Raw genomic sequence first — 25,265 nt, 5'->3', positions numbered from 1 at the left:
TCCTGTGGGACACGATGCTAAAATTGAGCCTCAATTTCTACCCAACGACCCCCAACATCTCTGGGCACGACACGAGCGAAGCTGGCGGCCGAGGCATCGGCATCTCCAATGCCAGGAGTGTGGCTAAGGGGAGACATGCCGGTCCATCAGGAGCCGTGGGTGATAGAGAGGGTGGAGTGGGAGGCCCTGGGCTCCAGGGATGTGGATGGGGCTTTTATAATGAAGCCTCTCATCGACCCTGACCCAACTCCAAGCCAAACCCTAATTTTATTCTTTAGACCAAAACAAACACCCCCGCCAGCAGTGAATATCGTATGAAGTTGCATTCTTGTTGAGACAAATCACCAAAGTAATGATATTCCCTGGTGTAGTACTAAAATAAACTCCCTCTGATCACGAATCAAATGTCCAAAACAAAACCGAAGTTTTGTCCGATCAGCGAGAACATATCGTGAGCAGTGACAACCAGGCTTCACTGAACTACACAAGATATGAAACTAGCGGTCAGTGGCATAGAAGTCAAGTGTGCAGGCGGTGCCACTGGGGTACGAACGGTGGGGGGTGATGGACAACACCACCACCACCCCCACCGTCTCCCAAACCATTTAATTCTCTGCACCAAGGGCGTATGCCAACCGTGCAGCGATGCTGCCAGTGATGCAGATACTACGACAAGAATAGAGAGCACAGAATGAGACCGGTATCAATGGGTGTACACAGAGTGCAGACGAAGAGCCTGACAAACACAGCAGAGGCACACAGACATAGGCACACCAGAGGGAGAACACACAACACGAGGACACACGCAACCTGGAGTCTGAGCCGGTGACCCGGGGAATGTGAATGCAGCCGGCACACTTGATTCAGTGTACCTCTCGTTATGGATGTTGCTGCTATTCACGTGCCGCTCACTTTAGCCAACCAGCGACTTGGATAAATATATATTTTGAATATAAATAATAATTTGAAATATTCTGTGAAAGATGAAGCCCTGCGTGCTAAACTTAACGCAGATCGAGCAAGGACAATAAATGTCACTGATATTAACGCAGAAAAAATATAAAGACAGTCGGGAGTAAATGGAACCGACGATGGAAACGGGCAGATCAAACCCCTCAGTGCGACAACGACACAAACAAATGAGAACGGAATGAGAACGGATGTGGTGCAAGCCAGATGGCCAGAACACACACAGCTGTACATGGAAATTGAGTATTTCAGGTCCATACGGCGTACAGCCGTTTCAATAGGGGCAAAAAATGTGTCTGTGTTTCTCCCTTGTGATGAAACTGTAGGCTGAACGTTGAGATTTATAACGGCACGGGGTGACCAATAAGGTCTGAATCGGCCTGTAATAAAGTAGGCGCTGATAAGGGACTGATAGGTATGAGAACTCAAAGGGTAGTACAGAGAACACAGCAGCCTACAGGCTGCTGCAAGTGGGTATGCATGTATGTAGAACTTATTTCGCACTAATCGAAGGTGCGGGGAAGAACTAACTAAACACATTGAACTCGAACGTCCTTTTTTAAGTGCCTTTAATTATAGGTGCTTTAAAAGCACAACCACACACACACACATAGTTTACCTCTGACCCCTTTAACTTTGGTGGTCTTAAAATTGGGCCGTGGCCGAGGATGGAAAGTCGAGCTTGCCATTGGCTGTCCCCGCAGGGAGCCTCGTCTCAGAGCCTCGTCTCAGGCGAGGTCACTGGGGAACGGGGCCACGTGGTGGTACACGTGGTGACGTCGGTTTATGGAGGGATGGATGGACTGGACTGGCCGCGATAATGTGGATTTTTGAGAGTTGGTTAATGAGAGTCACTTGAAGATGCACTTTTAAGGAGGGGGGGGGGGGGGTTGAAATACAACAGCCGCAGTCGTGACGTGGTTACGGATTTTTTGCCAGGCTAGGTGCACTTAGAGGCCAGCATCAAAGGTCTCCCATATAGGCTACAATAGACTTGGAGCAAGTGCTGTTAGCGAGCACCTATTAAGGCCGACACGGCACACGAGCGGATGGGTGTCCAGCACCACGCCCGGCCGCCTTTGTCTCCCTCGTGGCTATGTTTACACATCGGACCAGGTACTCATTTGAAGCTGAGTCGACCTAGGGGACGCTCAGAGCCGGTTCAGAGATAAATGTCATCGGTATTGGTGGCCGTGAGGCGGCATCAAATTCGGGTCGCCGGGTTCATCATGCAGCGCGCTAAGGGGCCGCCCATAAATGACGTCACGCGATTTTGGACGATTTTTGACCCCCCACCTCTTTCGTCACACGGCGTCACAAAAAGTCAGACCCCCCCCCCTCAAATATGACGTCACAAAGCTCTGCCCCCCCCCCCCAAAAAAATAAAACATGCTTCAAATCGCTTTAAACTATTGTCATTGTAGTGCGTATTTAACGTGGCGCTGCACTCTGATGTTGTAGGAGAAAACATTTATTACAAAGTCTATTTAATTAAGTAGAACGTGTTGTCTATATTTATTTAAAGTTGCGCATTTTGATGTGACGTCACATTTCTCACCCCCCCCCCCTCGTCACACATCGTCACAAATGTCTGCCCCCCCCCAGGTGCGTGACGTCATTTATGGACGGCCCCGAACCACAGCTAACCGCTACAGCGTCACACTCATCCACATATAGGACCGGATCAAAACTATAAATTATTTTATGAAAAATATTTTTAGTTCATCAGGTAAGACCCGCTGAGCTGTATGGCTCTGTTTCAGAAGCGACCTGGGCCACAAATGATAGCTCAGCGAAGTGGCTAATGATCGTGTCGAAATTTATAGCAGCCAGATAATCTAAACAAAGCGTGTTGTTGATTCTGAACGTGGAGGGAAAACCCGGAGGACCCGTAGAGACAAATCCACACGACCATAGGGAGAAAGACACGCAAACTCCAAATATACAGCGAGCGTCAAGGTCTGGATCGATCCCCACAACCTCCTGCATACCAGGCGAGGTAGTTAACATCGCCCGGCCACCGTGGCGATCTCGGCGGGAGAGGCCAACGAAATACATCATTAAAAGTCTGACTTGTTTATTCACAAAGTAACGGTAACAGGGATCAATCAATACAAAACCACACTACACGGTGCCTTCTAATACGCCTGCCGATGCAATGCTTCCTTGTATTTACACTGCCAATAAGAGGCACACGCGGCCCAGAGAAGAAACACGTGGCATAGAGAACACGTGGCATTGAGAAGAAACACGTGGCATAGAGAACACGTGGCATTGAGAAGAAACACGTGGTATAGGTCACGCGCGCATGTGGGGTTTAGAGACATCACTGAAGCTGCTCTTAGCAAAGCAAGTGGGGGGCTTGGGCGATGGTCCAAGTCGGTGTTTTTCGCTCATTTTTAAGAGGTGTTGTGGGGGGCCACTTTCGCCGACATCATCAGCTGTGAGGTCTGCCACACCATTGTAAGGTTTGTGGCACAGCACAACGATGATGGGGTTGGAGGGGGGGTCACGTTAGTGGGGCCACACTGAAGGCCACCAGGCCCCCCCCCCCCCGATGGCTCGGGGGCTTTGCGATGTGAGAAGGACACTGGGTCCGGGGCGAATGGCCGGAGTGGCAGCCGAGGAAGAAGCGGGTTGGGGGGGGGAGAAGACGCGGCCGAGAGGGCGTCCAAGAGAGCCGTCCATAAATGACGTCACGCGATTTTGGACGATTTAAAAAAAATAGTTTTAGAGAAATAAATGTGTGTGGGGGGGGGGGGGGGGTCACAAGATAACTGGACCACCTTGTACACGAGACCACCAGGCACCCACCCAGTGAATGACAGCGAGTGGCGGTCTGTACAAAGGTGAATTGGCACGACGCTGCGTGCCACCCGAACTCAGACGCGTTAGAGGTCGTGGCCACACAACCACCACTCGCAGCAGCAGCAGCAGACACCGATATCAATCCACTTTTAGATGGGAGAGGGGGTGTGGAAGGGGGGGGGGTTACTTTGACCATACCTCTCCACGCTGGTCAGCGTAGGCAGTGGCGAAGGGGTGGCGGATTAAGCCCGGTTCAGATGTAAGTTTAGCCGTGTCGGGAATCGAACTCGGATGACCGCTGTTCATGAGGTTGAAGGTCAACAGCGATGGGAGAGGGTCTTTGACTTTGAACATCAGGCAAGTTGAACGGTATTGGTTGAAGAAAGCCCGATTGCTGATGAGACCCTGAATATCGAAACCGGTCCAGTATTTTAGGGGCCGAACATAAATGACGTCACGCGATTTTGGACGATTTTTGACCCCCCCCCCCCTAGTCACACGGCGAAACAAAGTCAGCCCCCCCCCTCAAATGACGTCACAAAGCTCTGCCCCCCCCCCCCAAAAAATATAAAACATGCTTCAAATCGCTTTAAACTATTGTCATTGTATCTTCTTGGTTCTTTCGGTAAAGTCACGTAGAAGGGAAGTAATAAAAGAATAAGTAATAAAACATAATAAAATAATTATTATGTTTTATTTTATGTTTTATTTTTATTATTTTATTACTTCCCTTCTACGTGACTTTACCGAAAGAACCAAGAAGATGAATCCCTGCAGTCACGAAAGCTTTAAATCGAAAATTATTGTCATTGTAGTGCGTATTTAATGTGGCGCTGCACTCTGATATTGTAGGAGAAAACATTTATTTAAAAAAAAGTCTATTTAATTAAGTAGAACGTGTTGTCTAGATTTATTTAAAGTTTCGAATTTTGATGTGACGTCACATTTCTCAACCCCCCCCCCCTCGTCACAAATGTCTGACCCCCACTCCTAGATGCGTGACGTCATTTATGGACGGCCCCTTAGTTGCATCGAATCGTAAAATATATATAGACAGTACTTCAAATGTTGAATTAGAGTGGCAGATATAGGCAGGCGTTTTTTCTGGTACAGTACGGTAACTACTGTATTGCGATGTTAGTGGTAATTCCCCCTCAAGAGGGCAGCCTTGTACGTGTACATGGTGGCCCAAACGTTAGGGAACATAGGGTTATTGCATTGAATATAACACTGGCATTACAACATTCTACCTATTATCATGATACATATTGATTTTTATTCTTCTTCCCGTGGGGTCACCTGAAAACCGTTGTCCTCAAACCCCGACGAAGAACCCTGAATTAATTGTGATAAGGGGCCGTCCATAAATGACGTCACGTGATTTTGGACGATTTTTGACCCCCCCCCCCCTTGTCACACGGCGTCACAAAAAGTCAGACCACCCCCTCAAATATGACGTCACAAAGCTCTGCCCCCCCCCCCCAAAAAACATGCTTCAAATCGCTTTAAACTATTGTCATTGTAGTGCATATACTGGTAGGAATACACTGGTTCCACCAGCCCACAGGGGATTATTGTGTCCATCCGTCGTGCAGGAAGGGGCTGGGTGGGGAGGGAGGGGCTGGGTGGGGAGGGTGGGGAGAGGCTAGGTGGGGAGGGTGGGGAGGGGCTGGGTGGGGAGGGTGGGGCTGGGTGGGGAGGGGATGGTCACCCCGTGGTACCCTTATAAAACTCAACGTTTAACCTACTCATGCCGGCTTGTGTCCGTCCTCACAGTCGGCCATATTTGCGGAATACACCACGCCGCCGTTGACCCTGGCCATTGACCGAGCAACCCAACGTTCCTACCAGCTCCCTCTGCAGGAATCTGTTTAAAAAGTCATATTTAATTAAGTAGAACGTGTTGTCTATATTTATTTAAAATTGCGCATTTTGATGTGACGTCACATTTCTCAAACCACCCCCCCCCCCCTTGTCACACATCGTCACAAATGTCTGATCCCCCCCTCCCTAGGTACGTGACGTCATTTATGGACGGCCCCTAAGCCGCTTCGTTGAGCTGTCATTTGCGATGTCCAGGTCGCTCCTGGAAACAAGCGAAATAAGAGCTCAGTGGGCCTTAGCTGGTCAAATAAAACGTCTATTTTAGGGGCAAAAAAAATTATTGAGGAATGTTTACAGATTACACCCGTCATCTATACAAAAAAAACTACCTAAATTACTTACAAAAGATAATTCATGCGTGGATTAATGTTAATTCGAAGTCAGCTTGAACATTTGTTAAAATGAATTCAATAACTCGATGTGACTTATTAAAATAAATACAACCCCGTGTCACCCTGTACACCTGAGTTTGATTCCCAGCAACGGCTAACACCACCAGCTGCAAGTGATAATCTTAACCGGTCTTGGGCCTCCCCTTTCCCCAACCCACAATGACCGGCATGGTGAAGTATGGTCAAATAACCCCCACGGCCCGCACAGCGCGAGGAGGCCCTTGTACAGCAGTGGTTTGACAGAGGAGCCGTACATTATAAGAGCCACAGATTCATCGACTAAATGTAATGCAATCGCTCTCCGATATGAGGGTGTCAACATCGATTGACGGTTTATGCAAATAATACGCAAATGATATGATACTGCAAGAATTATGCGGACCTAGCAGAACAAAATATACAAACGCGACATAAAACGATAAGAATTGATTCCCGAATCGAATTGCAACCAGTATGGGACATCATATTGCCGCGGGTTAAATCATTCTAAGTCTAGTGGCGACCAGGCTGAGATCATTAACTCCCTACCCTTGATAACTCAATTTAATGACAACGCAGAATATGTAACTTTATGGGTCTCTAGGTGAGTCTACAGGTCTCTGTGTGAGTCTATCAGTATATGTAAGTCTCTAGGTGCCTGTGATTCTATGGGTCCCTATGTGAAACCCATGGGTCTCAATGTGAGTATTTTGGGTCTCTATGTAAGTCTATAGGTCTCTGTAATCTGTGGGTCTCTGTGCGAGTCAATGTGATTCTGTCAGGTCTCCGAGTCTATGAATCTTTATGCGAGTCAATGGGTTTACACATCAATCTATGCCAGGGCTGGCCAACCTACAACAGACCAATAGCTAAAAATTACTCATGAGTTCTGCAAAGAGCCAACTGTATATATTAATGTGTGTATATTGACAGGTTTTGGAACAGCACGAGAGACATTCATTATTCGTTGCTACTGTGATAGTACGTTCTACGTTATGCCCCTTTCATAGAGCCGTGTGCGGTGTATTAAAGAGCCGCATGCGGCTCGGGAGACGCCAGTTGGCCACTGCTGGTCTTTGAGTTTCTATTTGAGTTTATTGGTCTCTCTGCGATGGATATGTCATGGCTGGTGACGATGATGTTCACACTACAATGGGTAGGGCTATGTATGTAAAATGGCCTCCCCTCTTCTACGAGTTTCTGTGCTGCCTCCTCTCCACGTGGTGGCCCATCGCTGAACGGCCATCTTTGCGGTGGGCGTGGCCTGCGCGGTCACATCACAACAAGACAGGAAGTGACATCATCAGGAGAGGAAGTGACATCGTGGCAGCAAGTAGTGGAAAAAACGATGGCAGAGTGAAGTTGATGGCGATGAAGGCAGACGATGATGCAAAGCCTGGGAAAATTTTAGCCATCGCCCTCCCTATAGATTGTCTGTTTGTAGATTATCTGAGTTTACAATTAACCGTGCTTGCAAATAAAAATATTTACACGCCATGTGCTGGTTTAATTATGCATGTATGTTGAACTTCTTCCGCACCGTACGTAGCCAACCGCGCTAATCGGAGGTGCGGATCTCCACGTGATTATCAGCTGCTCCTCACTCATTGGGGGTCAGTGACTTTGCCTACGTGACCGCAAACACGTCGACAGGTAATTCCGCCAAGAAGCTATAGAGACGACACATTCTATGTTTTTCATCCCCATTACCCCGGACAATCGACAGTTGTGTAAACATGATGGCGATCGCACAATTGGGAGAGCACTGGAGGCAAAAAAGGCCGTGTGTGAGAGAGAAATAGCTTGAGAATAACGATCCCTCACTCTTGTCGTGTCCGTGTGGCGCGATGTGGGACTCCGAGAGGGAATTCTCAACACCCCCCTCTTCCTGCTTCTCGGGCTCCTCCACAGTTCCTCCCGGCGGCCAATCAGATCCTCTCGTCCAGTTACCGTTGGCAACTGAAAAGGAACTACTTTCTGAAGTAGAGGGATTTTTCCCATCTTTGTGGAGTAATTTGGTCGCGAATGCTGAAATGGGGGTGGAGGGGGTGGAAATGCAATCAGAAGCGAACAAAAATCATCCATATGCATGGATTCTATAATCACTTTCCCACAAGCGCTTGCACTCAAAAGTCATCAATTAGCGTTCATAACGTTAGCTGTGACATGCAAGACGACGTCACAAGTCACGGAGGAAGGCGAGGAGTGCGCACGGCGTGTGATGTTATCGCGAACGGCTGGACAGAGCTAATGTATGTTGGACTTCTTTCTCACTGTACATAGCTAACCGTGCTAATCTGAGGTGTGGGGGAAGGACAACAAAACACAAAAAGCAGTTCTAAAGAAATTAGTTTTCAACTTAGATTTAAAAGTGCGTAGCTCCAATGGCTTCCTAATATCGTAATGAAGAGCATTCCAGACGGCCGCAGAAGCATGATGCACAAACATTTTAAACCTTTCTTGGAAAGTAAAAAAAAAGTATTTGCGTGACTCCCAGTGTCGGTACATCTTGAGTTCAAATCCTGGGTCAATGGTTCATTCAGCCCATCATCATTGCTCACCGGTAGATAAAACGAGGATCAGCACAAACACTTTGTTGTGAGAAGTCGACAAGTGTCTCTGTTACAGACACATGCTGATCTCGTTGCCATGGGAATGTGGAATTTCCAACCCAGACTCACCGGAGGAGTCCAGGGGCGGGGTGCGGAAGGTGAGCACGACCTTCGAACTCTTGAGCGACCTCTGACCCCACTCGCTCAGGGCTTGCATTTGCACCACGTAGTCCGAGTCCGGCTTCAGAGGCTGCAGTGTCACGTGTCGTGCCGACTAGGCAGTAGCAGCAGCAGTAGGGGCAGCAGTAGGGGCAGCAGTAGTATTAATACAAGCAGTAACAGTAGCGAACAACACCAGCAGTCACAATGCAATTGTCTTGCAGATCCTTGATGCAGTTTCTAGAGAAATGTATCCAATTGCTAAATTGGTTCTGAGAATTGTTCCACAACAAACTATTCTACAGCTCACCACGTGCTCCGGTTGGGCGTCCCAGAAATGCGATAACCCTTACATGTCCCCCCTAAGAGGACGTCAAGGATCTCACCCCGTTGATGGCGAGTCGTTGATGCCTCCCGCCCGTTGCCGTGGTGCGGGGCCGCCCGTAGAACAACTTGTAGCGCGCGATTGGTAGATCCGTGTCAGCTGCCGGGTTCCAGGCCAGGTGGGCGGCCAATGAGAGGCCTCCATCGGCAGAATGTCCGAACCACTCCACGTAGGGCGAAGGCGGAGGGGGAGGCGAGGGAGCTGTGGCGATGGAAACATACACACACAAGTGGATTTAAGGACATATTTAACACTTTAGCGCAGTGTTCTTCACTCATTTGCAGAGGGAGGGACACTTTTGCCGATAAAACATCAGTGTGAGGGCCGCCACACATTTGAAACCATTGGGGTTTGGACAGCACGAGGATGATGAGGTGGTGTTTTCACTTTTGTCTATTGTCGGGTGCCACACTAAAGGCCACCAATGAAGAACACTGCTCTAGTACGTGGCTGACAATGTTCAATGCATTTGCTCTGTCCTCCTGTGTGTCTGAAAGATGGGGTCATGCAAACTCACAAAGTGGCGATCCGATATTGAACAAAACTTTAGTGTAAAAAGTTGAGTTGTTGTTGTTGCCAGGGACTTACCTGAGAGAAAACCAGCCACACCTACATCAAAGGTTTGCCGAAAACGTGGAGGTGAAAGAGACCAGCGCTAAATGCAGAAAACTTATCGGCCAAAGCGATGAAGCCACCAGCCATTGCGGGTGCCTCACCTCCCCGTGGTTTCATTACACGTGACGTGGAGCTATAACGCTACTATCCGCTAATTAAATGTGGACTTCCGAACCCATGCATACTCATGATATGTCTATATTTTTTATTGTTTTATATTTATATTATTTTGTTATTTCCATTCTACGTGACTGTACCGAAAGAACCAAGAATATTTCTGTATTTGTTTACATTACAAGTGATGCTGCTATATGTTACATAAAACTGCAAAGGGGATATAAAAAATGTTTGTGTGTGTGTGTTGTTATGTGACGAGGTCAGGCTGTGCGTGTATGCGTGTCTGTATGCGTGTCTGCACGTGTGTCTGTGTGGCTGCATGAGCACGCGCGGGAGTGGTAATCCAGTGGTAAGCGGCCTGCGCAACAAATCCGGCGGCCAGAGTTCGATTCCTGCTTGTGACCATTATCATTGGCAAATATTTAAACCACTCGAGGCCGACTCAGTCTTAAATGAGCACCTGGTGCGGAGTGTAAACAACGTGAGCATTGGTGAGGCGGCCGGGCAAGCTGTTGTCCACTCACCCTCTCGTGTACCGTGCCGGCCTTCATAGGTACTCACTAACAGCACTTGCCCCAACAGTCTGTTTCGGCTATACGGGGAATCTTTTGATTTGTTTGTTGTTTATCTAAGACGCAAAAATAATGCCCTTTTGATCTCTAACCCTTTAGATCCTCAAGAGGTCAAACGCTCAACCTTGACCAATTGCGCTTTTTGTGGCTTCAGTGGAGGGTGAAGGGGGTTGTGGAAAATATGCGCGCACACGCACACACGCGTGCACACGCACACACACACACGAGTAGATATTCATGTACACATATAGAGACAGCCACAAAGACAAAGATCCCCCCCCCCCCCATAGCCTGAACAGACTGTTGGGGCAAGTGCTGTTAGCGAGCACCTATGAACGCCGGAAAAAGCAGACGAGGGGATCGGTGGCCAGCACCACGCCAGGCCGCCTTTGTCTCCCCAGTAGCGATGTTGACACACACCACCAACTACTCATTTAAGCCTGAGTCGACCTAGGGGAGGCCCAGAACGAGTTCAGATATTCGTCACTGGTGTCGGCCGTGAGCAGGAATCTAACTCGGGTCGCCGGATTCGTAGCGCAGCTCGCTGACCGCTACGCTATTGCTCTCCACACAAAGACAGATAGACAACAACAACCGCCATTCGCCACTAAGTGGCGGTGACGTCACCATGTGGTGACAGATACACACACAAAAATACAGACACGACCATACATGAGCATATAGACACAGACCTGCACACACACGCGTACACGCACAACGAAGATGATGATATTGGTGGTGGTGATCCCAGTGATGACGACGACGACGATGAAGATGACGGTGATATTGATGACGACGACACTCTTGACGACGATTAGAAGGAGGTTACGGCGAACAAACAAACGCAGGGGACCCCCCCCCCCCCCCCACAGGTCCGCTCGGGCGCCAAATAAATAGAGGGCACTTGTGCGGCATACAGCGGGAGATTAATCCCTAATGAATGCGGGTTTCCTGGAACGTGAATGCGGCTCTCGGTGCCTCTGGGACGCCGCCGTCACGCTTGGGCAGGCAAAGAAAAGGACATTTGCTCACGTATAGAACTCTGGGCGTGAAACCAGCGGTGGGTGGAGAGGAGCCTCGGCAAATCTCCCTCTCTCTCTCTCAAGCGCCTTTGAAATTCTCCGCGTGTGCAGAGGGAGAGAGAGAGACAGCGAGAGAGGAGAGAGAGAGAGGAAGGGAGGAGACGGAGGGAATTTTCTTCTATCCGCTTGCCGCCTCTTTTCTTTCTCCGCCACTCTTCATAAGAAGCCTCAATTCACTGGGGAGGGCCGATTTCAATGGGAGATGTGGACAGGGGAAGAGGTATGGGCGGAGAGCTGCTGAAACTCATTCACTCACTCTATATATCACTGGCATTCTCTCTCTCTATATATGTAATGCTAAGTCTATCAGAGCCCTCACTCACTCACTCTCTTGTGGCAGGCTCCAGGTTCTCGAGTGGAGACTCCTAAACTCCTTGTCACATTGAGCAGCAATTAATTAACTAAACAATCTTGATTTGAAGCTTTCGTGACTGGAGGAATCCATACTCTTTGGTTCTTTCGGTAAAGTCACGTAGGTAGAAAATAAAATAGATCACGACGTTTCGGGCGCAACAAAAGCGTCGTCATCTGGTGGGAAAGCACGGCCTGCTGCTGATGCAGACTGTTTTAACTGTTTTAACTAAACTAAACTAAGTTTATTTTATTTTACCAGCCAAGGCCCACTGGGCTGTACATGGCTCTTTTCAGAAGAGACCTGGCCGCCAATGATAGCTCAACAAAAGTGTCTTATCATTTGAAAATTGATAGCAGCCAAATACATTTAACGCACGTTGATTTTAAATGCAGAGGAAAAATCGGAGGACCTGGAGAGACGCACAAACTCTAAATATACAGCAGGCGTCCGGGTCGGGATAAAACCCGCAACCTCCTGCGTACCAGGCAAGGAAGTTAACATCTCGCCACCGCAGCACCAATTAGCTGACCAATTAGCAAATGGTCAGCGTTTTGTAACATGGGAGGAAGCCATCCCCCCTAGGCACAGCGTAACGCAGTCGCTGAAAATAAATGGTTGCTCAACCGTATGTGTGTTGAACTTCTTTCGCACCGTACGTAGCCAACCGTGCTCATCGCAGGTGGTTAAAAGTCCGCTGCCGAATTGGAGCTGCCATAAGCACCGCGGCACCAGCCGCAGTCACTCCTGCTCCACTCTCTCCACAACCACCACATTGCTCGCAGAGATTTCACTTCGACGGCACAAAGTATCCAGGGCAAGCTCAACCGTATGTATGCTTTGTTTTAGTGTGGCCAATGGTAAAGCCTGACCCTCTCAGTGGCACGCTCCAGATTAAGCAGCTGTCACAGACAAACACACACATGCACACCGGTCAAGAAGGACGGACAAACACAGGGATGGACACATTAAACATATGGACACATGTACGGACAGACACACGAACACACACCGGAAGCGACGCACGGACACGCTAGTGAGCAGCACCTATGCAAGCCGGCACACGGCACACGAGGGGGCGAGTGGCCAGCATCACGCACGGCCGCCTTTGTCTCCCCAGTGGCGACATTTACGCACCGCACCAGGTACTTATTTGAGGCCGAGTCAACCTGGTGGAGGCCCAGGACCGTTTCAGATAATCGTCACTGGTGTCGGCCGTGAGCTCACCCGCTGCACCACCGCTCCCCAAACACAGACAGACGCGCGCACACACGCACACACACACGCACACACGCACACACACACACACGTACACACACACACACGCGCACACACACACACGCACACACACGCACGCACACGCACACACACACACACGTACCAAGCGAGGACCTGTAGGCGGCACTGGGCGGAGTGAATCCGCGGGTGCCGTGCGCGTTCACAGCCGCCACGCGGAATCGGAACCAGCGAGCGGGGCGCAGTCCCGGCACAAGCACACTCTCCCCCGGGGTCTACGCGCACACACACAATGTACACACCCAGATACACACACACAATGTACACACACAGATACACACACACAATGTACACACACAGATACACACACACAATGTACACACACAGATACACACACACAATGTACACACACAGATACACACACACACAGATACACACAATGTACACACACAGATACACACACACAATGTACACACACAGATACACACACAATGCACACACAGATACACACACACGTAAACAATGTACACACAGATACACACACACACAATGTACACACACAGATACCCACATATTCATACAATGCACACACACAGATACACACACACACAGACACACACACAATGTGCACACACAGATACCCACACACATTAAATGGTGGTGGGGATGTCACCACGGCGCTAGTGCTAGGTGTGCTTTGAGGCCGCGTGAAGTGTTGAAGGTTCGCTGGGAGGAGGTCATGGGGCAGACCCAGGTGCCATGGTTTGACACACACACATTGGTAAACACACACATACGAGAACACACAGCTACACACACATACAAAGACAAAAATCACCCGTATAGCCTAAACATATTTTGGGGCAAGTGCTGTTTGCGAGCACCTCTGAATGCCAGCACGGCAAACGAGACGGTGGGTTTATATCGCACCGCGCCAACCGCTACACTACCGCTTCCCACACACAGGCACACACACGTACAGGTACACTCATATGGGTTCACACGCACACACCATAGTCGACATAATCATCATAATAGTCATCATCATCATCAACATCGTCATCATGCCCTGTCCCCCCCCCAACTGTCACCATGGCAACTGTCCTCCACGGCGATGGGGGACCTGCCCCGTGGCCCTGCTGCTGTGCCTGCAGCACGTGCAGCGCTGTCGCCACGGAGACACGAGCGGGTGAGGACCACGAGACGAGGAGAGAGACGCCCTTGGCGGCGTCTCCGCCCGGGGACTCCCGCAGAGACAGCGAGGGGCGGGGACGCAGGGGGACGCCTGGGGGGGGGGGGGACACGGCGGAGGGGAAACTCGGAGAGTTATATGGGAAGATACACGGGGGGGCGTTAAAGGGGAGACACGGGAGTGACGTGGGGAGAAACGGGAAGACAAGCGGAGCGTCACGCACTGGCTTTTCGGTTGTGAGGGTGGAACAGCAGTGGCCGACTGCTGTGACTCAAAAGGGGGACCCCCCCACACTCTGATTAGCACGGTTGGCGATGTACGCTGCGAAAGAAGTTCAACAGACATCACGTGGCAAGTGATGGCAGCTAATTACTCTTAAACTCACGTTTCCAAATGTGGAGGGAAAAACTGGAGGACCTGGAGGAAATTCCACGTGGCCACGGAGAGAGAGTGAACATGCCAACTCCAAATAACACACCAGGCATCAGGGTTGGGAGTGAACTCCTGCACACAAGGCGAGGGAGTTAACATCTCGCTACCGTGGCACCACTGCTGCTGCGTTGGCAGCGGCACACAGAGCCCAACTGACCAAACAAACACACACCGTGGGCTTTAAAATTAAAAATATATAACGGGTGACGTCTCGGGCGATGGCCCCTTCTTCATTCCACATGCACGAGCAGGCACACTGCTGTTTTTTTTTATTATTTTATTATTTCCATTCTACGTAACTTTACCGAAAGAACCAAGAAGACAGGCACACTGCCGCCGTACTGCTCAACGAGCTCATGGAGCAGCGTCACACGTATGTATATGCACGCATGTTGAACTTCTTGCACACTGCGCGTAGCGCCAACCGTGCTAATCGGGAGGTGCGGTGCTAATAGCAGGTGACAGGGGAAACGAGGAAACGGAGAGAGATTCAAGATAGCAATGGGGAGACACGGAGAGTTGCACACAGGGGTGCACGGGGAGATACGGCGGTGCACGGAGAGACACGGGGGTGTACGGGGAGACATTTTGGTGCATGGGGACACACGGGTGCACAGGGAGACACGGGGAGACACGGTACGAGGAAGACGCAGAGGTACATGGGGAGACAGGGGTACGCATGAAGATGCGGGGGTGCATATGGAAACATGGGTTTGCACGGGGAGACACGGGGGTGCACGGGGAGACACAGGGAGACACGAGGGTGTTGCGGGGAGGGAGCAAGCAAGCCCGCCGTCACACCTGCGTAGAGGCCCCTGGGCGCCTGGCAGGTCCGGCCGCAGCCATTGGGGCAGCACTTCCTCGGAGCCGGGCAGTCGGCATCGCTTCGGCAGCCGGCGACGCAGGCGGCGGCGAAACCGCGAGCGCGAGCGGGAGGGGCACACAAGCCGGGCCGCGTCAAGGAGGAGGAGAGGAGCGAGTGAGCGAACTCGCAGCTCGCAGAGCACTCGTAGCGGCCCTGGGAGACACACAGACAAAGATCCCCCATATATCCTGAACAGACTGTTGGGGAAAGTGCTGGTAGCGAGCACCTATGAAGGCCGGCACGGCACACGTGGGGGATAGGTGGCCAACACCACGCTCGACCACCTTTGTCTCCCTCATTTGAGACTGAGTCGACCTAGGAGAAGCCCGGACACACACTCGTAGCGAGCCTGGGAGACACGGACACACACGGACAATTCTAAATTTGAAGCTTTCGTGACTGCAAGGATTCATACTCTTAGGTTTTTTCGGTAAAGTCACGTAGGTAAAAAATAAAATTAATAAAAGTAAAATAAAAATCACGACGTTTCGGAGGCAACACAAGCTTCCGTCTTCAGGTGGAACCGTCACAGCACGATTGCTGTACTTGATACAGCAATCGTGTATCAAGTACAGCTGTACTTTATACAGCAATCGTGCTGTGACGGTTCCACCTGAAGACGGAAGCTTGTCTTGCCTCCGAAACGTCGTGATTTTAATTGTACTTTTATTAATTTAATTAATTTTTTTACCTACGTGGCTTTACCGAAAAAACCTAAGAGTACACACGGACAATGCTCCTAGCCAGCCTGCGAGACACGGACACACACAGACACACACTCGTAGCGAGCCTGGGAGACACGGACACACACGGACACACACTCGTAGCGAGCCTGGGAGACACGGACACACACGGACAAGCACATGGCTCTCCTAGCGGCACTCAGACACGCAACAAGTACCCAGGCATGTGCTTGTTTAAGTGGGGCTTGTGGTAAGGCACCACGCCTTATTGGCACGCTCCAGGTGCAGCAGCAGCAGTCTCCAACTCAATTACCAGATCATCAGCAAAACAATGTTGATCATCCCATTACCTTACCCAGCCCATCGAACGGCCTCCCATTTCATCTGTACCAGATAGAAATTCCTCCGGTACAGTCACAGAAAGCCTCTAAAACTACGTGCTCATAAAATGATAAATAGCGTTGGGGCCAGAGGATATACCACACCCCAAAGGTGAATAGGGAATGGCTCCGATTTCCAGCCGTGCAGCTTTATACAGACCTGCCCACCATCACGATGGTCCTTAATGATTGTGAACAGGTCAGGGATGCTGAAAGTATGAAAAATAATCCAAGCTCTGGCCTATTGATGGTATTATAGGCCTTGACCAGGTCACAAAAGCAGAGATGTAGGTCCTGTTTGAAATTCCCTATACCTCTGCTGTAAAACTAAAATATTTTTCTTTTACCAGGTAAGGCCCACTAAGCTACATCGCTCTTTTTCAGAAGTGACGTAGCCACAAATGATAGCTCAACGAAGTGGCTTATCACGTGGAAATGTATAGCCGCTAAATACTCTAAACGCGCGTCGATTCTAAATGTGGATGGAAAAACCGGAGGACCCGGAGAAAAACCAACGCGACCACGGGCAGAGAGACACCAAATATACAGCAGGTCGAGATCGAACCCAAGACCTCCTGTGTACACCAGACAAGGCAGTTAACATCTCGCCACCGTCGGACTGTCCGAGTCTGAAACCGCATTGGCACTCTGCAAACTTCTCCTCGGCGTGACTGGCAAGGAGATGCCGAGTAATCCTTGCCAGGGACCTCTCCCGGCACACACAAGAGATGCCCCAGAAGTTGTTACACAATCAGTGCGATCCCCCTTCTTATGAACCACAATACCTTGACGAAGTCGTCAAGGAGCATAAACCATCTCACGACAACTCCGGTCATCCTTGCCAGCACCGCTTTTGGCTGGCCATCCAACAAAGATGGTCACTGCATCGCGCCCTCTCAGATGTGCTTCTGCGGCCATTTCGAACGCTCTTCCTTCTGCTATTAGGAAGCCACTGGAGCTATGCACTTTTAAATCATCATCTAGAATAAAAACACATTTATTAGGACTTTTTATGTTTAGTTTGTTGTCCTTCCCCCGCACCTCCGATTGGCATGGTAGGCTATGTACGGAGCGAAAGAAGTTCAATATAAATACAAAGGGGGACCTAGCAGGCGCCATCCTTCCAATCCTGTGAGCTGGATGGATGGTGACATCTCATGGCCGTGAGGGGCGGCGACGGTGTATGGAGGCCTTCGTCTAGTAGTGGATAGATCATGGCCGATGATGACGACGATGATGATGATTACCTCGCATATCTTGTGACAGGAGGTGGAGTTTGTGGCCCATGATGGCTGGCAGGGTTGCATGCACTGCCAAGACACACAGGCAACGCTGCTGTTAAAACACACACACACATGCATTTTCCACATATTACACCGCAAACTCAATTAAAATATACAGAGCCGTCATCGCTCCCCTGCCGCCCCTACCCACCCCCCTACCCACCCCCCTATCGTGAGAAACTTGGTAGGACCCTCCTGAAAAGGAGTCATGGGACTTAGCTTTTCTGCTGGGAAAGCAACTGGAATAAAATAATATACTGTACAGATGTCCGTGTAACCTGCACAGGCTCTGGGGGCAAGAGCTGCTAGGGGTGGTGGGTGGTCAGCACGAAGCCCGGCCGCCTTTGTCTCCCACACAATGCTAATGTTTACACACCACAACAGGTACTCATTTGAGTGCTGAGTCGACCTAGGGGAGGCCGATCATCGTTAAAAATATCCAGAGCAAACCAGACGACCTCCACACAGTCAGGCATATTGAGGTATGCTGACACAAAGTTAAAGCTCTCCCGTAGAACCTTAACAGACTGTTGGGGCAAGTGCTGTTAGTGAGGAGCACCGATTAAGGCGGGCACAGCACACGAGGAGGTGGGTGGCCAACACCACGCTCGACCGTGCCGTGGTGTTTACCACACTAGGTACTCATTTGAGGCCGAGTCGACCTCGGGGAAGCCCAGGACCGGCTTCGGATAATCGTCACCGATGTTGGCCATAAGCAGGAATCGAACGCGGGTCGCCGGGTTCGTAGCGCAGCGTGCTAACCGCTGTACCACCGCTCCCCACACACACACACGCACAGACTCTCTCACACACGCCTCCCCCACACCACCCACCTCACAAACACTGCGGGCTTCAGAGCCCGTGACTTAATGCAGCCCGTGACCAATGGGGCCGTGACTAATTGGGGCTGTGGCTAATGACGCAAGACCGCCCCAGCGCGAGTGTGAGAGCGTGTGCGTGCTCGTGAGGGTTGTTGGGAGCAGTGGCGCAGCGGTTAGCGCGCTGCGCTACGAACGAACCCGGCGACCCGAGTTCGATTCCTGCTCACGGCCAACAATAAGTGACGATTATCTGAACCGGTCCTGGACCTCCCCTCGGTCTACTCTGCCTCAAATGAGTACCTGGTGCGGTGTTTAAACACCGGCACTGTGGGAGACAAAGGTGGGGCAGGACGTGGTGCTGGTCCCACCACCTCCTCATGCGTCGTTTGGGTCTACATTTACAGTTCTTGCCCCAATAGTCTACGTATGTGATGGTGATGGTGATGGGATGCGGGTTGTGGTGATGGGATGCGGGTTGTGGTGATGGGATGCGGGTTGTGGTGATGATTGGATGATGTTGTGATGATGTTGAGGTTATGATGATGTTGTGGTGATGATGGGATTATGTTGTGATGATGTTGAGGTTGTGGTGATAGTGATGATGATGATGTTGTGATGATGATGAGGTTGTGATGATGGTGAGGTTGTGGTGATGATGGGATGATATTGTGGTGATGATGGGATGATGTTGTGGTGATAATAATGAGGTTGTGGTGATGATGGGATGATGTTGTGGCGACGGTGATGCTGTGACAATATTGTGGCGATGGCGATGTTACCTGCTGACATCGTCTGTTTGCTTGACACCAAGACATGACCCCTGGGTCCTACACACACAGACCATCAACATCCACACTCAACATCACCATCAGGATCACCAATATCATCATAATCATCAACATCCACACTCAACATCACCATCAGGATCACCAATATCATTATAATCAACATCATCATATTAGCAATATCATCCATCATCATTGACCACAAGTGTCATCATCATCATGATCCACAATCGCTGATCATCTTCAACAAGAGTAAGAGCAGCAGAATTATCATCAGCAGCAGGAATAGCAATCGTCAACAGCATGATGAGCGTCAGCAGTGCAAGCATCACCCCCATCATCCATCATTGCCACATTCATCTCTTCCCAGACGACGGGGCTGAAGGAAAGCTCTAACCCTTGACCTCTAACCCCTGACCATCGTGTCTGTGGTCCAACCCCCTGAGACGACTAAACCACTTCCATCAGCATTATCAGCAGCAGCATTAGGATCTTCCACATTCTCTCCATCGCCAGGAGCTCTGATTAGCCCGGTTGGCTACGTATTGATATAAGTTCACCATGTTATACATACGCCAAACCCAGCATCAGTATTAACAGGAGAATTATATTCAGAAGCAGTAGCATCAGCGTCACCAGCATCATCATTAACAGCAGCACAATCGAATGATCACTATCACCAGCATCATCATCCTCTTCGCCATTATTATCAGAATCAGCAGGTTCACCAGCATCGTCGTCATCATTAGTACATCAAAATCATCAGCCCCAATAGCAACACCTCTATCATCATCATCATCATCATCAACGCGGTTGGCTATGTACGGTGCGAAAGAAGGTCAGCATGCATACAACATCAACATAAAAAACGAACACGAGTATCATCACCATCAGCGGCAGTAGCAACGTATCATAGTCATCAGCATATCATGATCATTTTGACCATCACCATGATCATCGTCACCCAGGCGACAATGCCCTTGGATAAAGGCCCAATTAGGTGCCGCTCTCTTGCCCAGTGATGGAAATTCCACATTCCTGTGACGGGGGCCAGTCCACCCAAAGCGATACCACTGGTAACTTCCCTCGCAATGGTACTTATAATTATCTGGAGAACGGAGAGCGGGGGGGGGGGTGACAGTAATAGCAGTAATAGCTACACGAGTGTTTATCACCATCACGCTCATCATCTCACCCTCACCACCTCTCCCCCCACCACCTTCCTACCCCCTCACTCCACGTTCTTATCACAACAAAGATCCCCCGTATCAGCTTAACAGACTGTTGGGGCAAGTGCTGTGGGGGGTGGGTGGCCAGCACCACGCCCGGCCGCCTTTGTCTCCCGAGTGGCGATGTTTACACACCGCACTGGGTGACTCATTTATGGCTGAGTCGACCTAGAGGAGTGCCAGGGCCGATTCAGATAAATTCGTTACTGGTGTTGGTGGCCGTGTGCGGGAATCGAACTCAGGTGGCCGGGTTCGTGGCGCAGCGTGCTAACCGCTGCGCCACCGCTCCCCGCCCTCAACTCGCTCACCCACCACCACCGCCTCACCCAACCACTTCTCACCCTCACCACTTCACTCTTAACCTCTCTCCACCGCTTCTTGGTTCTTTCGGTAAAGTCACGTAGAAGGGAAGTAATAATTATGTTTTATTTTTATTATTTTATTACTTCCCTTCTACGTGACTTTACCGAAAGAACCAAGAAGATGAATCCCTGCAGTCACGAAAGCTTTAAATCGAAACTCTCTCCACCTCTTCCCTCGCCACCGTTGCGTGGCTATGAGATGTTAACTACCTCGCCTGGTGTACAGGAGGTCGTGGGATCGATCCCGACCCTGACGCCTGCTGCTGTAGATTTGGAGTTTGCGCCTCTCTCTCTCATCATCATCATCAAAGTGGCTAGGAGATGTTAACTACCTCGCCTGGTGTACAGGAGGTCGTGGGTTCATGTTACGGGAATATTTACGCAAGCACAACAACAACTATTGGTCTTCAAACAGCCCGCAGCACCGGCTACCTCGGGCAGTGGCCCTGAATAGAATATGCTTTTCCGCGATTACGTGACATTTTGAAAACCTTAAATTTCGATTTAAAGCTTTCGTGACTGCAGGGATTCATCTTCGTGGTTCTTTCGGTAAAGTCACGTAGAAGGGAAATAATAAAATAATAAAAATAAAACATAATAAAATCAAATTCTCACGACGTTTCGGCCACAACGCAAGCAGCCGTCCTCAGGTGAAGAACAGGTCTTTCGGAAAGACAGCGTCTGAATGAACATCACCAGGCTTGGAAGTCTGTCTTTCCGACAGACCTGTTCTTCACCTGAGGACGGCTGCTTGCGTTGTGGCCGAAACGTCGTGAGAATTATTTTATTTTGTTTTATTTGAAAACATTGTTAAAATTAATACGTCCCAAAATCGCCTCACCAACCCCCCCCCCCTCAGAAAAAAGTTGAAACCCTCTTCTCATATTTTGGGACTGATGTAGAACAAGCTACTGTATTATATAGCGCAATGGGCCTTAGCTGGTAAAATAAAAATAAAAGTTTATGGGTGAAGAATAGTTTAGTTCCTCACCTCCATCATCTCACCCCGACCCCGTAATCCTCTGATATATTCACTGATGCACCCTCTCACCACCCCCTCCATCCTTATCCCCCCAGTCCTTCACCATCACATGGAATTCCTCACCATCACTTCCTCTGCCTCGGCCCTACTACTCACTCACCCTCTAACCCCCTCGCTTCCATTCACTCATTCTCACATCCACCCCCCTCACCCCCATCACCTCCTCACCCTCAACTTCCTCACCCCATGCACCTCCCCAGTCTCACCTCCTCCCTTTCACCTCACCCACTCGTCCTTGCCTCACCATTCTCCAAGCCACCTCCTCCTCGTCACATCTCCACCTCCTCACCCGCTCTACACCCCCCCCACTCACACTCACGGCGCAAACTCTCCCCCTCACCCATAGCCCCCCCCCTCACCCAACCACCCCCCCCCCTCACCCATAGCCCCCCCCCCTCACCCATAGCCCCCCCCCTCACCCAACCACCCCCCCCTCACCCATAGCCCCCCCCTCACCCATAGGCCCCCCCTCACCCAACCACCCCCCCCCTCACCCATAGCCCCCCCCCTCACCCATAGCCCCCCCCCTCACCCAACCACCCCCCCCCTCACCCAACCACCCCCCCCTCACCCATAGCCCCGCCCTCACCCAACCACCCCCCCCCTCACCCATAGCCCCCCCCCCTCACCCATAGCCCCCCCCCTCACCCAACCACCCCCCCCCCTCACCCATAGCCCCCCCCTCACCCATAGCCCCCCCCCTCACCCAACCACCCCCCCCCTCACCCATAGCCCCCCCCCTCACCCATAGCCCCCCCCCCTCAACCAACCACCCCCCCTCACCCATACCCCCCCCTCACCCATAGCCCCCCCACTCACCCAATCACCCCCCCCTCAACCCCCCCCCACCCAACCACCCCCCCTCACCCAACCACCCCCCCTCACCCAACCACCCCCCCTCACCCCATGCCTCACCTCACCCACGAACCCCTTGACCCCCCCTCCCCACTCACCTGCAGGTCTCCTGCGAAGGCCGCCACGAGTGGCGCCGTGTGGAGCGAGAGGCACCGCGCCGAGCAGCGCGCCTCGCGGACCCCGGGGTCCCCCACGCCCTCGGGGTCCGCGGGGTCCCCCCCCACGCCCTCGGGGTCCGCGGGGTCCTCCATCAGCTGCCCGTGACCCCTCGGGGGTCCCTGCGCTGCTCCCGACTTCGCTGCCCACGCCAGTGTCGCCAGCACTGCAAGCAGCGCTGCCCGCATGCTTGGCCGATTGATGGGGCTGCTGCTGCTGATGATGATGTTGCCGATCGTGGTGGTTGATGACGGTGATGTTGCAGAGGCTGCTGACGATGATGTTGCTGCTGCTGCTGATGATATTGATGACTTATGTTGCTGGTGGTAGCAATGCTGCCGATTTTGCTGGTGATGATGTTGTTGCTAATGACGCAGATGCAGCCGCCGCAGAAGCTGCTGTCGATGACAACGCTCGCGATGCTGCTGCTACTGCAGCTGTTGATGCTGCAGAGTCTCGACTCCACGTGCGCGCTCCCAATCTCAGAGAGATTGAGGGGAGGGGGGCTGGGCCGAGACGACGCGTTCCGATTGGCCAAAAGTAAGCTCCGCGGGGAGGATCCCCGTGCTGATTGGCCACAGCGAGGGGTGGGGGCGTGGTGTCGTGTGTGTGGGGGGGGGGGTGAGACCTCGCTGTTGTGATTGGTCGAGATTACGATAAGGGGGCGTGGCTCCAGTCCACACACGCTGTGGGAGGAGCCAGTGTCAGGGGCGGGGCCGTGCTTGCCTCAACCCCGGAAGCCACGAGGTTTGCCGGTGCATCTCTCCTCTCTCTTAATGGGGGCAGTCAGCAGAGGGCAGTGCAGCAAACTGCATTGTTATTCCATTGGAACCTCATTTGCCAGTAAAAATATGATCATTGGTTTTTTATCCTTCTATCTGGCAACAAAACTGACACCTTTTTTACAAGGAGTCATGTTTACATAGACCACAATACCTGCAGTCGTATTGCAAACAAAAAACATAACTCTGATAATGTGCATTGTCTTCTTGGTTTTTTCGGTAAAGTCACGTAGAAGGGAAGTAATAAAATAATAAAAATAAAACATAATAAAATATAATAAAATATTATTATGTTTTCTTTTTATTATTTTATTACTTCCCTTCTACGTGACTTAACCGAAAAACCCAAGAAGATGAATCCCTGCAGTCACGAAAGCTTTAAATCGAAAAATGTGCATTGTCCTTAAAGTTGATTGGTCCACACCCGAGACAGCTTTCCTTAGAGCCGTCATCTGGTCCAATCCATGTGAGACTAGGCTCTAAGGAAAGCTGTCTCGGGTGTGGACCAATCAACTTCAAGGACAGTGCATACATTATCAGAGTTATGTTTTTTGTTTGCATTATGACTGCAGGTATTGTGGTCTATGTAAACATGACTCCTTGTAAAAAAGGTGCCAGTTTTGTTGCCAGATAGAAGGGTAAAAAAACAATTATCATGCATTGTTATTCACGACTGCGCTCTGCCACCCAACGCCGACGCTGCAACGCCCTTTGACCTAAGTGAAATATGGTCAAAATAACTCACGACGATCCACACGGCGTAGGGAGGAGACCCTCACCCGGCAATGCATCGACATCCAGGGCTGTCCTGCAGATGTCCGTGAAAGTAAATGGCAGTCGCTTAAGCAGATATTTATTGTGAGAGTTTGTAAATGTCCCATTTGTGCGGAGACCCGATGCACAATTAGCACATTTTAAAAAACCTCTCCAGTGCGCGACTGTGGTCATCCAGCACAGACCGTCGTACAATATGACGACGCAAATTCCCCGATCCACAAATACGAAAACGACTTCACTGCGACCCACTCCGTTACCGCCTGAATGTGTAATTGTAGTTGTCGCTCTGCATCGACATCGGTCACAGGAAAGACGATGATTGTGAATTGAGGCCACTTGAATGAACAGATCTCCAGGAAAGCCGTTCTCATCAACGGATCTCAATAAAGCGAATGTATATCACTTTCAATCTCTTTAAAAATAAATTGATCTCGATTAACGTGAAATTCAATTATCTCCACCTGAAGAAGGCTGCTTGTGTTGCGATCGAAACGTCGTGGGTTTTTTGCTTTTAATTTT

The 25,265-nt window shown here is 50.7% G+C and overlaps 1 protein-coding gene across 1 annotated transcript; it reads right to left on the bottom strand.

Annotated features, from left to right (window-relative positions):
• Positions 1 to 5,374: 5,374 nt before the first annotated feature.
• Positions 5,375 to 23,631, bottom strand: ANOS1 (anosmin 1). Its single transcript, XM_061549080.1, has 10 exons — positions 23,130 to 23,631; positions 19,538 to 19,585; positions 17,902 to 17,964; positions 15,528 to 15,744; positions 14,194 to 14,387; positions 13,248 to 13,377; positions 9,130 to 9,329; positions 8,714 to 8,858; positions 7,857 to 8,060; positions 5,375 to 7,296 (listed from the first exon to the last, which is right to left on the bottom strand). The coding sequence occupies exons 1-10, from the start codon at positions 23,373 to 23,375 to the stop codon at positions 7,223 to 7,225; spliced, it is 1,521 nt and encodes a 506-aa protein (XP_061405064.1). The 5' UTR covers positions 23,376 to 23,631; the 3' UTR covers positions 5,375 to 7,222.
• Between the last annotated feature and the right edge of the window lie 1,634 nt (positions 23,632 to 25,265).

This window comes from Lethenteron reissneri, chromosome 2 (assembly GCF_015708825.2).
Source record: "Lethenteron reissneri isolate LAM-NWPU_2019-01 chromosome 2, ASM1570882v1, whole genome shotgun sequence".
Classification (NCBI taxonomy): Eukaryota; Metazoa; Chordata; class Hyperoartia; order Petromyzontiformes; family Petromyzontidae; genus Lethenteron; species Lethenteron reissneri.
Note: the sequence above shows the minus strand (reverse complement) of the source record. Positions and strands in the feature narration are given on the sequence as shown.

What these genes read in the sequence shown, in the direction of transcription:
- ANOS1 (XM_061549080.1), bottom strand. Translation starts at nt 23,375, where the DNA reads ATGCGGGCAGCGCTGCTTGCAGTGCTGGCGACACTGGCGTGGGCAGCG. An exon ending in GCCCAGGGGCCTCTACGCAG is followed by an intron (nt 14,388 to 15,527) that starts GTGTGACGGCGG and finishes CCCCCCCCCCAG; the next exon opens with GCGTCCCCCTGCGTCCCCGC. An exon ending in AACGACTCGCCATCAACGGG is followed by an intron (nt 8,859 to 9,129) that starts GTGAGATCCTTG and finishes GCTACTGCCTAG; the next exon opens with TCGGCACGACACGTGACACT.